This window comes from Aythya fuligula, chromosome 1, assembly GCF_009819795.1.
Source record: "Aythya fuligula isolate bAytFul2 chromosome 1, bAytFul2.pri, whole genome shotgun sequence".
Lineage (NCBI taxonomy): Eukaryota > Metazoa > Chordata > Aves > Anseriformes > Anatidae > Aythya > Aythya fuligula.
The window spans coordinates 65,926,493-65,945,366 of NC_045559.1; the positions used below are offsets into that span (position 1 = coordinate 65,926,493).

Below are 18,874 nucleotides of genomic sequence, written 5' to 3' on the forward strand. Positions count from 1 at the left end.
TACTGAAGCAGGATGCTTATTCGAGTTTGCTGACATTTGGATTCAGTAATTCTGAATTACCGAAAATCATAGCTTCAGGAGACGAGCAGTGGTTCGTACCAGAGAAGAGCAAGAATCGAGATGACAGAAGAAGGCAAGTCCCTGTAATCTTTACAAACAGGAAGGCTGCCTGATTTGCTTCTGCCTTGTAATAGCAGAGACATGCAAGTCTTCTCCGAGGGCTGGCTGCCCTCTGATGGCTGTAGGGAAAAGCACTGTATGGTTTTACTGAGGGAAATTGGCCCAGGGAGAATTCACATCCATCACGTGCAGATGGCTACAGCTGACCACCTCTGTCACAAGACACTGAGGAGCGTTTCAAATGTGGAAGAGTTTAAATAAGTAAACAACAACCACAAAAACCAAAAGGTCATTGTGCCCTTGTAAATTCTTTTGTTCCTAAGTAATATTTGTCCAGAGAAGGGTGATGAAGCTGGTGAGGGGCCTGGAGAACAAGTCCTACGAGGAGCGGCTGAGGGAGCTGGGCTTGTTCAGCCTGAAGAAAAGGAGGCTCAGGGGCGACCTTATTGCTCTTTACAGATACCTTAAAGGAGGCTGTAGCGAGGTGGGGGTTGGTCTGTTCTCCCATGTGCCTGGTGACAGGACGAGGGGGAATGGGCTTAAGTTGCGCCAGGGGAGTTTTAGGTTGGATGTTAGGAAGAACTTCTTTACTGAAAGGGTTGTTAGACATTGGAACAGGCTGCCCAGGGAAGTGGTGGAGTCACCATCCCTGGAAGTCTTGAAAAGACGTTTAGATGTAGAGCTTAGGGATATGGTTTAGTGGGGACTGTTAGCGTTAGGTCAGAGGTTGGACTCAGTGATCTTGAGGTCTCTTCCAACCTAGAAATTCTGTGATTCTGTGATTCTGTAATATTAAGATTCACGTTCTTTTGGAAATATTGGTTACATTAACCTTTATAAAAAGCAGCTTTTTTTTTTTTTTTTTAAATCACTTTGTTCTTTATTAGTTGTTTCAACTAGATACAAAGTTTCCAGAGCACTGCACCACTCAAACTTCCTAAGCTTTTGTGACATCGTACACCAGGATCTGGGATTAGAGCACAGCAGTTGTCCTGCAGTTGCCCTGTGTCCACCAGCCCAAGGCATGCTACAGCCACAGACCCCTGAAATGCCATGCTGTTGAAACCCCTGCTAGCTCTCCTAGCACTGAGATGTCCTCCTTTCCTTCATCCTCCACCATGAGGGACAGGCTTTTTCAAGGAAAGCCTGTAACTCATTTATGCACTCATGTGCATAAATGAGTTACAGTTAAATGAGGCCTGTCTGTTACCATGCCAGTGTAGCCTGGAGGGAACATGATGCTCACTTCAGTGAAGTGCATCAGGCTCTGAGCAGCTGCTCAGTATCAACACTTCATTCTACCTTGAAACCTCTACTTCTATGCAGCGTTAGACATCAGCATAATGCTGCCTCCTCTGTCTCTCTTTTCTCCCTCCCTCACTGTTACTCTTGGTATAGAAAGCATCAGCACAGGCTACAAAACAAGTCTGCAGCAGTACCACCATACAGCTTTCCAGGTTTTGTTCTCCTGTTGCTTCTTGATACACAGCCCAAACTAAGGCACATCATACTCTACTGATCTTGTCTGCATTGTTCTGTCAATCAAAGCTTGTTATACTGAGGCATTCAAATCTTGATCACGATAAGATCCTGATGCTCCAATGACAGTTTATAATGGATAATTGCTTCATATGGCAAACCAATGCCCTTGCATTAAAAAAAAATAAAAATAAAATCAATTTTTCATGTTAGACAAGAACTTCCAAACCATCAGTAATCTGTAATCTTTTTTTTATTTTACTTTTGGATAGTATACAAACCCAATCAATGTTCCGTTTTGGCCTGTAAAGGATGTGACTGCAATACAGCCAGTATAAACTGGTATGTAGGTCAGACATTTTTCCTATTTATTCCTCTTTCCAAAGAGCTTTGGGCTGTGCTCTGCAAGTGAAGTTAATCATCGTCTTTCATCTTCAAGCAATGATTATGTAGTTCATTCTTTCAGGATAGATCTTTCTTCTGTGCTCACATATCCCTACCCTACAGGGTTAAGTAGTGTTGATACTAGACAGGATTAAAAAAAGTCATCTACTACTAGTTCATTCTTAATGTTTTCTACTTTGCCATTTCAGCCAGATAAACACACTTATCCAATGAGTAGAGAATTATCACAGCCAGTTGTTTTAGCCCATATTTTGTTCTTTAGAACAATTTTACTGTTTTCTTCTACCAAAGAAGAAAATCCCAAACAGTCACTGAATATATATACTGTCTTTGCTGACAGGACAGATACAGTGTGTAAGCTACGTGGTGGACCACCCCAGGCAGTGGTATAAACTTGTTAGGCCCCAGCCACCTGCAGGTGGACAGGATAAAACTATCTTCAGTATTCAGCATGGAAAGGGTACTCCTTGTGATTTTTGCACCTGAAGGAAAACAAAAGATGAAAGATTACTTTCAAAGATAAAATAAATGCTGTACAGAACTACAGCAGATGTGTCACTTGTTGTGCAACAGCAGAATTAATTTGGGTGTCTTCTGCTTTTACCAGCGTGCAAGTGGCACACAAACAACATATGCAAGTCTTTTCCTGTTATTAAGGCACTGAGCATTTAGAAGTGCTGGAACCAAGTCACTTCTAGATTAAAAAAAGCTGAAGTTCACACTGCTTACAGACCATACAGCAGTTTGTGGCCTTTCAACCAAGGCCTTGTCTGGATATATTTCCATGGGGCACATCTGCAAGCAGCAGCTCATAGTGCAGTTTAGATAGTCATTCCCTCCCCCAGCCACCTATGAAAAGCTGACATCAGTTTACTACGATCTCAACAATAGAAGAATCATCATGCGTTTAAAACTGCCTAATGCTCACTTCTCTAATACAGAGACAGCCAAAGCTATTAACTAGAACTCTCCTTCCAGCATTCCAGTTACACGCTTCCTGGAGAAAGAAGTCACGAGTACATACTATGACTTAGGCTTATCCTTCAGGCAATACAGTGAAGATATAAAGCTACTAAGATGCTAAATAACAGATGCTTCGTCTCCCTTATGATTTCAGAGTTCAAAAACATGCCCAATTTAAACAATTACACAAGCACCTGTGAGTTCAGAATACAGGGTATTGAAAGGAGTTTGAAAGAGAAAATCTGTCACTTACATGACCATTTCACATATTCTCCAGTTTCTGTTTAAGCTGAGAATGGTTGCCATCTCCTCTTTAGTCAATTCAAAGTCAAACACCTAACAAGGAAAAACAGCTGGAAATCACCTTTTTGAACAAACCAGAATGGAAGCAAAATTCACAAAATTAAAGAACAAGTCCACACGGGAAGGTGTGTTAGAAATGGCTTCATGAGTGGGGTGAAAATGAATTCTCTTTGCATTTTCAAGACAGAGGTGAAAACAAAACAAAACAAAACAAACAAACAAAAAAAAACAACACGTAAGTTGCAGTTACATGCATCAGCTGTTCCAAGATGCTTGGTGTGTACTTGGTGTTGCAGGATGCTTCTACTTGTGGGTTGCATTTCTCTCCAATTCCAAAGAAACATCTGGAAGATTTCCATATTCCAATACATTCAGCTATGTTTCTTTTGAAATCCTGACGTCCAACATCAGGAAGACACCACTGACTTAGCAGTGAGAGGAGCAGTGTGCTTTACTGACACCAGTATTCTTGACACTGCTTATATTATACAAGACTTTTCTGGCATGCTACTGCACTTGGGCTCCAGCAAGCCCTGATGCCAATTCATCTACAGTCTGCAGAATAGGAGACTGCATGTCAAGGTTTTCAGCACACTGTTTCCATGACCTCCATCAACCTCTCTTTGCCAATTGCACTCTTCATTTCAGCCCTAGTTCAGCCCTTAGTAGAGTGTACATAAACATGCAGAGAGAAAAAGCCCAGCCCTCTTGTTTGAGGAGGTCAGCATGGGAAAACTAAGAAAGGATCCCTGCTTGCTCTGCAGGGGGAAGGGATGCCATCCCTGCAGGGCAGCACCCAGGCCACTTGTAATCACCCACCTTGAAGTTCTCCACAATGCGCTGCGGGGTGACAGATTTGGGAATCACAGCCACATTTCTCTGGATCTGGAAGCGAAGGAGAACCTGCAAGAAGAGACCACTGAGTCAGGGAGAAGGCAGCTCCTGTTGCCACAGAAGCTGAGCCTGTTCAACAGCTGCTTGCCTGAGCTATGGCTACTTCTGCAGAGCTGCATTTCAAATCACTCCTGTCCTGTGGCCTAGGTAGCACTTCCTAACAAGCAAAGAGGGAAGTGGTGGAGCCTCATATGGGAAGCCTCCTTTTCCACCCAGCTTCGGGACAGTCAATTCCTTCTCTTACCTCCTGGATTTTCAGTAACCTATGCAAGGCTTTCATTCTCTGCAACAAGGCTAGAGAGGGGAAGTAACACCTTAAGAGGGCTCAAAAATCTATCTTTTTAAAGCATATGCAGGTTGCTTACTCTGCAGCCTGCAATATTGCTCATCAACACTACAGAAGACATCCACAGTTCACAGGGAACACATATACAGGCTCTGTAGCCTCTCTTCAGGTCTCTTTTCCTGAAGAACTGTTACATGAAACAGTAGTCACTGTCTTGCACCTACTTACCTGTGCTGGAGTTTTGTTATGCTTGGCTGCAATGTCTTTAATCTTGGGGTCATCCAGAATGGGAGGCTCCTCTGGTGTGGCCCTACAAGAGAGAAAAAGTAAGAAACTGTAAAGAAGTACTGCAGAGAGACTCAACCACTGCAGAGAGATTCTACCTAGCATGAATAATTTATGTGGGGGAAAGAGAGAGAGCACTGTGTAATTGTTACATGTGTGTATGTACACATACATGCACCACAACTCTCCCAATTAATCTGAATGATTTGAACCAAGAACACACTAACCCATTGATAAGTTACCTGTCAGGGCGCCCAAGGGGACAATACGCTGTCACAGTGATCCCCTTGGATTGGCAGTAGTCAATAAGCTTCTCCTGGGAAAGGTATGGGTGACTCTCGATCTGCCAACACAGGAGCACAGACCAACAGTTGCAGAACTACTGTTATGTCCCCAGTACTCCAGCGACTTTTCTGAATCTTAATCTCTCATTTACAGGCTGCCTTCATCTTACCCTGCAGGTGGTCTGTGTGATAATAGAAGCATCTAAATTCTATAGGGCACCAACATTTACACTGAGCCCTTATTTGTTTTGTTGGATTTTGTTCAGAGGTTTCACAAATAATGGTTAGTCACAGAATAGCTCTTGTCTGGGTTCCTTATCCTCCCAGAAACAGTGTTTCACAAGGAAGACAAGGAAATACTCCAGCTTCGTTAAAAGTGGATTAGCAAGGTGAGAAAGAAAAGTATTCCAGTTCTTTTCATACCCAGAAATATTCATAGAGTGGGATTTAAAGTACATGCTGCGTCCACTTTGTTCTCCCTTTTTGTCATATCTTTGTTCAACTGTAATCAGATCTTTATAATCCCTGAATTATAATCCCTGAAAACTAGTCACCTGAGGTCACTTAGAAGCTTACCTGGTTGTTTGCAGGCTTGTATTTCAGTCCTGGCTTGTTCAAGATTCTTTCAATTTGCTCACGGTTAAAGTTAGAGATGCCAATGGTTTTTACCAGACCAGCATCCACCAGCTCTTCCATGGCCTGACAGAAAGAGGTGTAAAGTCATTATTCAGATTTCAAGACAAGGCCTGAATACATTCTTTGTGATGTTCCTTCTTGCTTCTCATGAGGGAGAAAAAAGAAGCTCTGCTTGAGCTTGCCGAACTTGATTCTCTTGAGGAAATATAGGTACTGGTAATATTTGCACCATGTCCTCCACTGCAACCAGCCCCAAATCTCATTTGGGAAGACTGAGAAATTCACTCTGAGTTCCACAAGGAAAAACACATCACTAGTCTACAATGCACTACTGTGGCAGCACTGGAGGCCTACGCCCTAGGATGATGGCAGGATCACAATCTATAGTCTTCATTTCTTCAAAATGTATTTGAGCAGTTCAAGAACTGCATGAGAACAATCGTACAACTGTTATGGCCAAGCAAAGAACTTTTTCTGACCTCAGTCTGCTCTGTAGCTCCCATGAAAGTAATTTGAATGTACTTCTGTAAACTCTTTCCAACTAATTCTGCATCCATGCACTAACTATTCTGTGACTACTGAATTAACAGTGCTGAGGACAGCAGATGTGATTCTGCCACTGTGGCTGTGCTTACCTCCCACGTATGTAGAATATCAGCATTGCTGGGTATAGATATGCCTTTGTCATCTGTAGGAAGCAGCTCCTCTCCTGCCTGTTAGAGAGGAAGAAAATGCTTGAAAATCTGTTGACAAGTTTGCCTAATACCTTAAGAGCTCAGGATCATGATAGCTTAAACTTCCAGTGCAGGTAAGATTCTTGTCTATAATCATTTCGTCCTGCTTGAGAAAGTGAGGAATGTAAGGTATGTTTGCCTAGCAACTACCCTAATCAAGGCAGGTATTTCTGCTGGGCCTCTTAAAACGATGCCTCACCCAAATACCTGCAGGGAAAGAAACCACTCAAAACTATAGATTAGAGAATCATATATTGGCATTTCATTAATTGTTTCTTTTCACCGGTTAGGAAGATTATATTTTTTTTTCCAGAAGAGCATCTAGTGGAACTTAGTTAGGTACTGAGCACATGTAGCTTTGGTCTCTACTAAATTAGATATGTTGAAAAGAGCTATTACATACTGTGACAGTTATTCTGTGGCAAAGCCCAGTGTAAAGCTGCTAATGCCAGAAAGTTAGAAAAGCCTTTGTGTACAAATTATGTAAAGACACACAGACAGAACTGTGTTTCACAACTGAGTTTGCTGCTGCCACAGGACAGCTTCACTTTCATGGCTTTGCTGACAACGCTAAAATGGAATATGAAATGAAGTTGAGCAATTCCAAAGCAACAGGTAGGACGGAGGCTATTCACACTGTAGCAGGAAGGAAAAGCTAAGATTATAAATAATCAAACTGAGACATCTTTTGCTTTGGTTATCTGAAAAACTTAGCTGCCCCCACCACTGAAGTCTCATCGTTTAAAACACAAGGTTTGTGGAACAACACTAGGGCTCCTATAGCAAAGGTCAACACAATCTATACTGTACTATGGACTTGGTGGTTAAAGACAGAAATGGAGAACAGAAGCATTGTCTTGCTGCAATTCTGTAACATGCAGCGTTAAGAATTTGTCAGGCAGCAAAATGTAGCCTCCTTTCCACAAAATATGATTTTCAGAGCATACTTGGGAATTGTAAAAAAGAAAAAAAGGGAGAACAGCACAGCTTATGCATGCAGCTGGGAGACATGTCCTAGTTCTCAGGTCTGTCATTCATAGGGGTATGACAAGACTTTGACAGGGGTATATAAGCAGCAGTCTCAGGGATAGAGATCAGGAGCCCAGCTCACATGGCCAGAGTAGCGCTGAGCACCAGCGCAGTACTGGTACATGGAACAGACACTCCCAGTGAGAGCAATTATTGGGCTGTAAAGCCATATAGGTCTTGAAAATTACCAGTCGTAAAAAAGCACCTTACTATTACTGTACCTTCAACCCAAAAGGCCAGTGCATGAGGTAGAGATCCAGGTAATCCAGTTTCAGGTCGGCAAGAGTCTTCTGGCAGGCTCCCTTCACCAGAGGTTTTTCAAAAAACGTGCACCACAGCTGGAGACAAAAAGCCAAGGCACACCGTGAGCTGCTGGGTTAAAGCCCTCAGATGCCCTCCTGCACAAGAGAAAAGCACTCCTCCGTTGGGAGGCAATGTAGAGTTAAAGCAACCTATTGCTCTTCAGACGAGACTTGCTCTATGAGCAGGACTGGACCATAACAGTGAGGGCAGCACGTACAGTGGCACCACATGTAACTGAATAGGGTCACAGGTAAGGAAACCTCTGTTTCTATTAGAGAAGACACCATTCATGCCATCCCCATTTAGGAAAGGTCTGCCTTTACAGCAGGAGCCTTTTAAATGAAGGCAGATATCTGTCAGACCTGACTGCACGAAACTCCTGCATCAATGTATCACGTAGTGCCATGAAAATGCAGAAAAGCCACGAAGATGGAACCAACTCTACCAAGGTAAGAAAGTGACATCAAATCCGTTTAAGTTTTGCATTTTCTTTGATAACCAAGGGAAATAAAACCCGCCAGTCACACCTTCCTCGGGACGCGTGCAGTGCGGATTACACTGTCCCAAACCTCAGCAAGGTGCCATTGCCACGTTGGTTCTGCCAATGCACTGGCTGCAACAAAAACCCGCTGCCAGTGGGTAGCAGAGACTCAAGCACCATCGTCATGGTGGTGGCGATGGGGTGGAAGGAGAAGTGGTACCGGGAGCCCGACCACAATGCAGTAAGGGGTCTCCAAGCCTTCGGTCTCCTACCATAAGGATGTCACAGGGGAAGGGGGCCTGCCCCAAGTCCCCAGGCCCCTACCTTGCTGACCACGAAGAGCTCCTCTCGCTTCACAGCCCCCTCCTTGATCTTCTTCTGGATGCCGTCCCCAACCTCGCTCTCGTTCTGGTACACGAAGGCGCAGTCCAGGTGGCGGTACCCAGCGTCGATAGCGGCCATCACCGCAGCTGCCACCTTCCCTGGCGGGGACTGAAGGGGAAGGACAGCGCCTGAGGAGCGCCCACCCAAACACACCGCAGGCCTCGTGCCCGTTAAGACCAAAATTCAGAAAGCCACCCCACCGAAAACACCCCCAATCTCCCTTACCCCCCTAATACACCCCACCCGCCCACCCCCCAAAAATACAAGACCCCAACGAGAAACACGCAGAGGGCCGCCTTTCCCCGCAGCACCCCGCAGGCCGGCAGCGGCCCGGTGTCCCCACAGCCTCCCCTTTCCCTGCGGTCCCCCCCCCACCTTCCATGTGCCCAGCCCCACAGCGGGCAGCCCGGCGGCGCCCAGCCGCACGCAGGCCGCCATGGCCCCGCTCCTGCACGGCCCTTGACGGGAGGCACCACCCCCGCGGCGGCCCGCCCCGAGAGCCCGGCCGTCAAGCGCCGCCCAAGCCGTTATTTTATTTCTTTCTTTATTTCATTTTCATCTGTTTTGTGTTGTTTCTCCTCTCCTCTCCTCTCCTCTCCTCTCCTCTCCTCTCCTCTCCTCTCCTCTCCTCTCCTCTCCTCTCCTCTCCTCTCCTCTCCTCTCCTCTCCTCTCCTCTCCTCTCCTCTCCTCTCCTCTCCTCTCCTCTCCTCTCCTCTCCTCTCCTCTCCTCTCCTCTCCTCTCCTCTCCTCTCCTCTCCTCTCCTCTCCTCTCCTCTCCTCTCCTCTCCTCTCCTCTCCTCTCCTCTCCTCTCCTCTCCTCTCCTCTCCTCTCCTCTCCTCTCCTCTCCTCTCCTCTCCTCTCCTCTCCTCTCCTCTCCTCTCCTCTCCTCTCCTCTCCTCTCCTCTCCTCTCCTCTCCTCTCCTCTCCTCTCCTCTCCTCTCCTCTCCTCTCCTCTCCTCTCCTCTCCTCTCCTCTCCTCTCCTCTCCTCTCCTCTCCTCTCCTCTCCTCTCCTCTCCTCTCCTCTCCTCTCCTCTCCTCTCCTCTCCTCTCCTCTCCTCTCCTCTCCTCTCCTCTCCTCTCCTCTCCTCTCCTCTCCTCTCCTCTCCTCTCCTCTCCTCTCCTCTCCTCTCCTCTCCTCTCCTCTCCTCTCCTCTCCTCTCCTCTCCTCTCCTCTCCTCTCCTCTCCTCTCCTCTCCTCTCCTCTCCTCTCCTCTCCTCTCCTCTCCTCTCCTCTCCTCTCCTCTCCTCTCCTCTCCTCTCCTCTCCTCTCCTCTCCTCTCCTCTCCTCTCCTCTCCTCTCCTCTCCTCTCCTCTCCTCTCCTCTCCTCTCCTCTCCTCTCCTCTCCTCTCCTCTCCTCTCCTCTCCTCTCCTCTCCTCTCCTCTCCTCTCCTCTCCTCTCCTCTCCTCTCCTCTCCTCTCCTCTCCTCTCCTCTCCTCTCCTCTCCTCTCCTCTCCTCTCCTCTCCTCTCCTCTCCTCTCCTCTCCTCTCCTCTCCTCTCCTCTCCTCTCCTCTCCTCTCCTCTCCTCTCCTCTCCTCTCCTCTCCTCTCCTCTCCTCTCCTCTCCTCTCCTCTCCTCTCCCATTTATTTTTAAACACAAACATCCTCGAGACCGGCTGCCAGCCCACTCAGGTGGTTCAGCACTAACCCCAAATCAAATCGCTCTGGGAGGCGCAGCAGGGCCTGCCTGCCCCTTTCCCTTATTCAAGATGTTTCTGCTAACCTGCAATGGTAACGCGAGTTGTGGAGAGCACGGCTGGGAGCTGGGATTTGTCCTATATTTATGAGGACATTTTTGGGCTGCCTCCTTAAGAGCCTGTCGATGTCCTCCTGCAAAGGCTGGCAAAACAAGGGGTCTTGGATTATACGTTTCTGAATTGAAAGTGGAAATGTGGGAGAGGTCTTCGAGTGCCTCTTTTCTCTAACAGAAGGTGTTATGATCTTCCCACTAAACCCTACACAGAACTTTATGGCTGTTTTGGGGCACCTGTCCAGCGGGAAGCAGTGGAAAGGAAGAACAACTGAAAGCAAACACTGCCCCTTCAGCACCCCTCTGAAGTCAGAAATTAAAGGGGGTAAAATGCAGGCAAGAAACCTCGACTGCTTTGACAGCTTCTAAGTGGAAGGTGAGGAGGCTGTGCGATTGAACCCTTGAGACCTACCCGCAAGCAGCCCATCTCCCCTTGCCAGGAAGACTCTGGAGCAGGAGAGCGTGGTGAAACGAGTTGCCAGGCTCCACTGTCCCTGGCTTGCTGGGACCTGTGGCTCCTCATCCATCCTCTGGGGCTGGAGAGGCCAAAGAGGGCAGTAGGAGAAGGTCTGGCAAGGCTCCTGTGAGGGCTGGCTGCCTGCTAGCTGCGGTTAGACCTGTCTATGCATCCCTGGGTCAGCGCGTGAGAATAGAGCATAAACATTCATACATGGTTTATTTAATGTCAAAAAGATTTTTTTTTCCTTAACAAGTCTGTCAGCCAGTAATGTTTTCACATTTTATTTTTATTTAAAACATGGGACACTTCTGATGAAATGCTGGATGTGTGCTTTTTCTTGTGGTTTCTCAGCCTCTGGTCTGTGCTGGTGCAAGGCTGAAGGCACTCAGTGAATGGTGGTTCAAGCTCCTCATCTCCTCCTTAGCAGTTCTGCCCAGTCATTTCAGTAATAATTATCTCTTCTGATAAGCAGAAATTATTACATCCCACATTTTTTTTTCTGTAGAACACTACTCTTTCCTTCTTCCAAAAATAAAATCGATGGAATAAGTATTCTTTGCCTTCAGTGGCGGAAGCAAGACAGATGGCGTAAGAAAGCTGGACACATAGCTCAGAGTTGGAGGAGACACCAGAGGTCTAGTGAAGGCCATGTTACAAACATCTTCAGTATTCTGCATTGAAAGGGTACTCCTTGTGAGTTTTGGCCCTGAAAGAAATCAAAAAGGGAAGTTTCTTTTCACGGATGAAGTAAATGCTGGAAAGAGGTGTGTTTGGTGCATGGACCAAGGGAAAATCTGAACTGTGTAATTGCAGGAAGAATATGTGGAGATATGTGTCCTCATTTCTCTAATACAGGAAAAGGCAAAATGCTCAGCCAGAACCATATTTTGTAGTTCAAGTTACAGAGAGTCTCCTGAAAACTGAATTCAAAATGAGTGTTTTGAAAATATTAAACATTCTCTTGAAAAGTTACTTTTTGGGACAAATCAGCTATGATTTGAATTAATTATATATATATATTTAATTAACTTAATTTCATGCTTGCCGGTAGCTGTGACATAAACATTCTTGTAACGGTTGTTCAAAATGTAAGACTTGGAAGTAAACAATCAGTGTCACTTACAGCGTCATCCCACAGACCCTCCAGTTCCTGTTAAAACTGAGAACAGTTGCCATCTCTTCTTTAGTCAATTCAAAGTCAAATACCTAACAAGAGAAAAAGCTGAAAATCACCTCTTTGAACAAATCTAACAGTGTGAAGGAGACAGACAAGATTAGACAGCAGATCCACTGTGGAGGTTTTCAGTCATGGATGAATGATTTAAAAGATAGAGGAACAACTTTTTTATATACACAAGAATGATTTTATGAAGATTGTTTTTTCTATATGAGACTTTTCTGCCATTTCACTGCTCTTGGCCTCCAAGCAAGTTCTGGTTAATCCTTAAGCCACAAAGCCACAGAATAGGAATCGTCACATAAGCCTTGTTCACCTCTTCAACTGTAGCAATAGATTAGCCCTCAGCAGAGTATACATGTAGGTAAACATGCAGACAGAAAAAAAAACACAGTGCTCGTGTTTGAGGAGGTCAGCTTGGGAAGATCCCTGCTTGCTCTGCAGGGGGAAGGGATGCCATCCCTGCAGGGCAGCACCCAGGCCACTTGTAATCACCCACCTTGAAGTTCTCCACAATGCGCTTGGGGGTGACGGACTTCGGAATCACAGCCACATTTCTCTGGACCTGGAAGCGAAGGAGAACCTGCAAGAAGAGACCATCGAGTCAGGGAGAAGGCAGCTCCTGTTGCCACAGAAGCTGAGCCTGTTCAACAGCTGCTTGCCTGAGCTATGGCTACTTCTGCAGAGCTGCATTTCAAATCACTCCTGTCTCTGTGGCCTAGGTAGCACTACTTGATGAGCAAAGCACCCACCTACCTGTGCTGGCGTTTTGTTGTGCTTGGCTGCAATCTCTTTAATCTTGGGGTCATCCAGAAGGGAAGGATCCTCTGGTTTAGCCCTACACAGAGCAAAGAAAGACCAGTGGCAAGAAACCTCCATAGAAAGAGCCAACCCAGCAACAGGAATCTGTATCTTGATGAATGATTAATGGAGCACTTGGAGTCTCAATGCTTCAAGCGTAATCCCTGCCAGCGCCCTTGCAAAATGGGAGTGAGTCTTACCATGGCCTGTCAGGAGAGCCAAGGGGACTGTATGCAGTCACAGCGATCCCTTTGGATTGGCAATAATTGATCAGCTTCTCCTGGGTCAGGTATGGATGGCATTCGATCTGAAACACAAGAGTACTGAGATTGACAGCAGCAGAACCATTGTAGTATTGCTGCGCACCAAGGATTATTTTGTAATGCAGCTAGAGGCTGCCTTTTTCCCTGGCTCATCTCCGTTGTCAATGGCGTGGGTGATAATATGCATTCTTAGTATTGAAGACACCTATTTTTATATGAAGTTTCTTTGCAGTTTGGCTGCAGGGGTTTCACAAAACATAGCTCTAGGTTCTTTATTCTTCCAGAAATAATGTTTCACAAGAAAATAGTCCAGCATTTATAAACAGTGGTTCAGCAAGGTGAGAGACAAGAAGTGAAGTATTCAAGTCCTTTTTGTACCCGGAAATATCTATAGAGCAGGATTTAGAGTACATGCCGTCTCCACTTTTTTCTCCCTTTTTCCATATCGTCATTCAACTGATCAGATCTTCATAGTCAATGAAAAGTGTTCACTTGAGGTCAGTTAGCAGCTTACCTGGAGGTTTGCAGGCTTGTATTTCAGTCCTGGTTTATTCAAGATTCGTTCAATCTGCTCATGGTTAAAGTTGGAGACCCCAATGGCTTTTACCAGACCAGCATCCACCAGCTCTTCCATGGCCTAACAGAAAGAGGAGCAAAGTCATTATCTGGTATACAAGACATCCCTGAAGACGATTTGATGGGGATTTTTTCCCTTTATGGAGAAGAACAAAATAACTATTTAGACTTGTTATGTTCACTGAGGGAAGAGTAGGTGCCATCTTATCCAAGCTCAAGGTTGATCAAATTCACACCAAGCTGCATGAGAAGAACAGTGATATTCAATAATCTGCTGTCATGCAAGAACTGGAGAGTTGTGCCCCAGGCTGTAGGCAAGATCACAACCTAATATGTCTTTATTCTTGCAAAATGCTTTTGAGCGGTTCAAGAATTGCACAAGGACTGTGGTGAAGGCAATGGTCAAGCAAAGAAGATTTTCTAACTTCAGACTGGTCTGCAGCTCTCCTCAAAGTGATTGTTTAGCTCACTGTGGATTAGGCGCTTCAGTAAGGTGCTCAAAGAATAGTAGTACTGACTAAGCATGCAAGTTTTGAAAAGCTACCTTGTATTACTTGATTTTCTTCCAACAAAATTTACACACGAGATGACAGCTCTGTGATTGCTGAATGAAATGAAAACGTGGAAGAGACTCTCAAGGACAGAGAAAGCTTGACTCCTGCTGTGGCTGAACTTACCTCCCATGTCTCTAGAACATCAGATTTGCTGGGTATACACACGCCATTGTCATCTTTGGGAAACAGCTCCTTTCCTGCCTGTCAGTGAGGAACAAAAATGCTTGTAACAATCTCTGTTGGGAAGCCAGCTTTGTAAGGAAATCAAATAGGAATATAAGGAGTTAAACTAATAGTGCATGAAAAACAAACAAAAAACCTCCACACATTAATTCTCATCATAAGTTAATTACGTATTATATTTGTCATATATTTTTGATATATGACTTAATATATTAAATATATTAATTATAATTATATTTTAATATATGACAATATATTTAAGTCATATATTTTTAGTTTATGCAGGGTCATGGCATTTTTGCCATCATCTGATCCAATAAAGGCAGGTATTTCTGCTGGTTCCATTAAAGTGATGATAAATAAAATGTATGCAGGGAAGCAATTTACTCAGAACAGTACTCTGGAGCCGTACATTGTTCAGTTCATATATTGCTCCATTATTTATTGGAAATGTTTAGGAATAATAGCTTGTTTTTTTCATTTTTAGAAATGCGTATGGAGGACTGGTTTTGATCCTGTGAACCTTAAAGTTCTAAGTAGATTTGCTAAAAAGGGACTGTGCGCGCAAACAGACTTTCCATTGGGAGACTCACTGATTAAGCTGCTCTGTTAGGAAAATTAGAAAAGCCTTTTAAGTAGATACTATGGACAGACTGCTTTGAATGATTGGAATTTTCTACTGACGCAACAATATTATGTGGGAATGCAGTTTCACTTGGCTGCTTTGTCTGCGTAAAGAAAATTTAAACAATATTGAGCATATGAATTTGAGCTGAAGAGCTCAAAAGCATTAAAATGAATAGAGGTTTTCATTTGGCTGTAGCAGAAAGGAGAGGGTAATACTAGGTATATACACAAAGTGACTTATCCTTTGAAGCACATGCAGTATTAAGGACTCGGTAATTAAGGACAGATATGGAAAATAGAAATACTCTTGCTCTGTGGTTCTATAACCTGCAGAAGAAAGAATTTCTGTCAGGCAGCAAAGTGTAGCCTCCTTCCTGCAAAGGGTAATTTTGAGATTAAAATACTTTGGATTTGTAAAAGGGAAAGCAGTGTAACTTATGCTTGCAGCTTGAACGTCTGCCCTGAGTGCCAGGTCCACCTCTCCCAATATCAAGAGGGCAGAGGATGCCAAGCAAGCAGCAGTCTCAGCGTCAGGGTTCAAGAGCCTGCCTCAAGTGGCCAGAGTAGGGCTGAATGAACGGCACCAGAGCAGTGCTGGTGCACACCACAGACACGTGATCTTTCTGGACTGAAACAGCAGTAGTGCTGTAAGCATGACTGGCAGTTTTGAAGCGCTCCCCCACGTGGGAAATTCAATGTAAGAAAGAAAAAGTCAGTGGAGTTGCTGTTGCAGTACCTTTAAGCCGAGAGGCCAGTGCATGAGGTAGAGGTCCAGGTAATCCAGTTTCAGGTCAGCAAGAGTCTTCTGGCAGGCTCCCTTCACCAGAGGTTTTTCAAAGAATGTGCACCACAGCTGGAGACAAAAAGCCAAGGCACACCATAAGTTGCTGGGTTAAAGCTGTCGTGTGCTGTCCTGCACAGGACAGGAACACTCTGTTGTCTTTGGGAGGCCATGGGGAATTAGGACATCCTATTGCCTTTCAAAGGGGGCTTGCTCTGTGAACAGGGCTGGCCTCTGACACTGCAGGACAGGTTTTACTGCAGTAAAACCTCTTATTGTGAGATCACATTTGTGTAGAACAAGATGGACTTGCTCAAAAGAAATTTTCTGTCAGATTCAACCATTTATACATTTCTTGTAAAAAAATCAAACGGCAAAGTCATGAAAATATAAGACAAGTCACAAAACAGTGATTGAAATGGGCCTTAACCAAAGTAACTTCACAATCCAGAGAGGTGCTTCATCCTACAATGTAAAGTTTGTTCTAGCACTTAAGCTTCCTACTCTGAAAATAGTACAGGCAAAGCATTTTTTCCTTCCTGCTTTGATCCATACCTTACTGACGACAAATAAGTCTTCTCGTTTCACAGCACCTTCCTTTATTTTCTGCTGGATCGCTTCCCCGATTTCGCTCTCATTTTCATAAACATAGGCACAGTCGAAGTGGCGGTACCCAGCATCAATAGCAGCCATCACTGCAGCTTTTACCTCGCCTGGTACAGACTGAAAATAATAAAGAAATCTTAAGAATCTCAAAACAATACACATTAAATATCCATTTCCTAGAAAAATAAAAACAGGAGAACTGCCTTGCCGTACCTTACCCAAAGCAACTCTCCCACATTTCTTTCCTTTTTTTCTTTTCTTTTTTTTTTTTTTTTTTTGGTCAAGAACAGTATTCCTTCCGGAGATGGAATACCGCACAGTATTCCTTGTAGAAACATCAGCTCCTGGGCATGAAGCCAAACCCCAGCCATTTCTCCACAGCCCCACAGGCTCAGCCCCTCAGCCAGGCAGAGCAGATGCCCTGACGCCAGGACACTGCTCCACAGCTGGGCCAGGAGGAACCGAGTTTTGTGCAGGGAGCTCTGCAACGCGGCTGCTTTTCTCTGAAGCTGTTACCTTCCAGGTGCCCAGCCCCAGGAGGGGCATCTTGGCCGCGGTGTTGAGCTGCACGTGGGTCGCCATCGCTGCGTGTGCTGCCCGGAGGTGCTGCTGCAGCTGCCTCCTGCCTCCTGCCCAGGGCCTTTAATAGCGACGGGTCCTGGTCCAGGGTGGGGCAAGACGCTGGAACCGCACCTGCGCTCCAGGTTCTCCCGTATCCAGCAACAAGGCTGTGGTTTCTTCACTGTAAACTCAACTCACCCTGGTTAATGTGCAAGCTGATATCAAATAACAATCATGGTGGTTATCAATTCCGCAGGACGTGCTGCATCATGCTCTGCAGACCTTTCCTCCCAGTACAGTTCCTTATCAAAAGACGAGGGCTGAGGGCAGCTGTGCCCTGCTGGGATTTGTATTTGTACAGGGCTTGCCCCTGCCGCACCTTGTCCCCATGCCACTGTTGCCCGCGTCTATCTTGCTTTTGATACGCGAGGCTCTTGCAACACCCTTTTGAAGCTCGCCCCGTTGGTTGCCTCACCAAGAGTGTGTTTGAGTCCGTGGCACTGTGCCCCATGACTCGGCATTATGCTAAACCAGGGGGTGCCCCCAGATCAGTCAGCAAACACGAGTCCCGAGGCAGGACATGAGGCCGCCTCAGCTGGGCACCACAGGCCGAGGCAGGGCTGGGCCCGCCATCCAGAGCCCGCAGCGGTGTTGGTGCCCGGGGCTGGGGCCCCGTCAGAGCCTGGTGACCCCGTGTGCTGGGGAGAAACCTCGGCGTGGTTTTACAGGGGAAGAAGCAGTTCCTTTCCACCCAGACACCCGGAGGTGGTGTTATCTATGCTTTACAGACTGGGACGTGAGGCATGGGGGAAATGTGACGTGCTGAAGGGCATGTGTGGCGAAGTTGGGGAAGAAAAGTAGGTCCTTTTTTTCTAGGTTCTTAACAGGCCCATCCTTCTGGTAAATTCCAGAGTGGCCTGTCTTTTCTTTTGACTTTTAATTCTTGCCATTTTATTTGTACAGGCTACGGGCACATCAATAAGGCTTATCTTTAATGGCCCATGCATTCATAGAGGAGAGTTTCACAATGCAGAGACGAGCGTAGAAGAGAAAAGGTGACCTATAGCTACAGGATCGTTGTAGAAGTCACATATAATCAGTGTCACAGGCTAATGCATCCTTCTGCACAAAAATAGCACAGGAGCCAGACAATAGAGTGTATTTTAATGTTTGCACACATGGGGGCAGAGTTAAACTTGTGTGTGACAATCGCTGCTTTTGAATTTCTTCAGTAATACTTTAGCAGACGGAATTGCATATTGTGTTCTGAAGATTTTTTAACAACGAGATGGTGGAAATCTCTCTTCCCAGGTCCTTTTGCTAAAGAGAATAAAAAGAAAAAAGAATTGAAGGTGGCTTACATTCGAAAGGAATGTAAGGCATCAAAATTTTCTGGTAGGGTTTCAAGATATCCAGTCTGAGTTTTGAAGAGGAAACTAGCAATTGTCACTAACATACTGACTTTTTGGATTGTTTGATCCTTAAATTATAAAACACTGAAAAAAAAAATAATTATTTACTCTGCTGTATTTTGCACTGAAATGAGTGAGACTGCTTCTTCTGCTTGAACTCACTGCTCTGTCTGAAAGACATTCCCAAACAGCGCTTCTAGGAATTGTTATGTGTGTGGGGAAATCAAGTCTGTTTTCCACCTCCTCTTAACCAGGCACTTAGCTTACAGTATCCCTGGGGAATGTTGTATATCCCAGGGGAAGCAGACTGTCCAACATCTGGAATAGTTAGTTTTTTTTTTATGACTGATAGCACTCGGATGTGTTCAGCAGCTCTAGCTTGTTTTGACTGCAGTGATCGATGGGGATTGTGAATTGTCTACAGCTGGTAGAAAGGAACACACACGTTACAGACTTGGGGTGTCAGGTACACTTTTTTGGCCAGAGTCTACTTCTGCTGGGAGATTTGCCATTGATTCAATGGGATGGGAGCAC

General features: G+C 45.3%; 2 protein-coding genes across 2 annotated transcripts; both read right to left on the reverse strand.

The window, feature by feature from the left end:
- Positions 1-1,834: 1,834 nt before the first annotated feature.
- Positions 1,835-9,050, reverse strand: LOC116494270 (aldo-keto reductase family 1 member B1-like). Its single transcript, XM_032196049.1, has 10 exons — positions 8,962-9,050; positions 8,527-8,694; positions 7,640-7,756; positions 6,291-6,368; positions 5,596-5,718; positions 4,978-5,078; positions 4,679-4,760; positions 4,090-4,173; positions 3,221-3,303; positions 1,835-2,486 (listed from the first exon to the last, which is right to left on the reverse strand). The coding sequence occupies exons 1-10, from the start codon at positions 9,022-9,024 to the stop codon at positions 2,444-2,446; spliced, it is 942 nt and encodes a 313-aa protein (XP_032051940.1). The 5' UTR covers positions 9,025-9,050; the 3' UTR covers positions 1,835-2,443.
- Positions 9,051-11,447: 2,397 nt separating this feature from the next.
- LOC116494278 (aldo-keto reductase family 1 member B1-like) lies at positions 11,448-16,949 on the reverse strand. Its single transcript, XM_032196061.1, has 10 exons — positions 16,884-16,949; positions 16,317-16,484; positions 15,717-15,833; positions 14,294-14,371; positions 13,555-13,677; positions 12,978-13,084; positions 12,733-12,814; positions 12,476-12,559; positions 11,936-12,005; positions 11,448-11,515 (listed from the first exon to the last, which is right to left on the reverse strand). The coding sequence occupies exons 1-10, from the start codon at positions 16,947-16,949 to the stop codon at positions 11,463-11,465; spliced, it is 948 nt and encodes a 315-aa protein (XP_032051952.1). The 3' UTR covers positions 11,448-11,462.
- Positions 16,950-18,874: the final 1,925 nt, after the last annotated feature.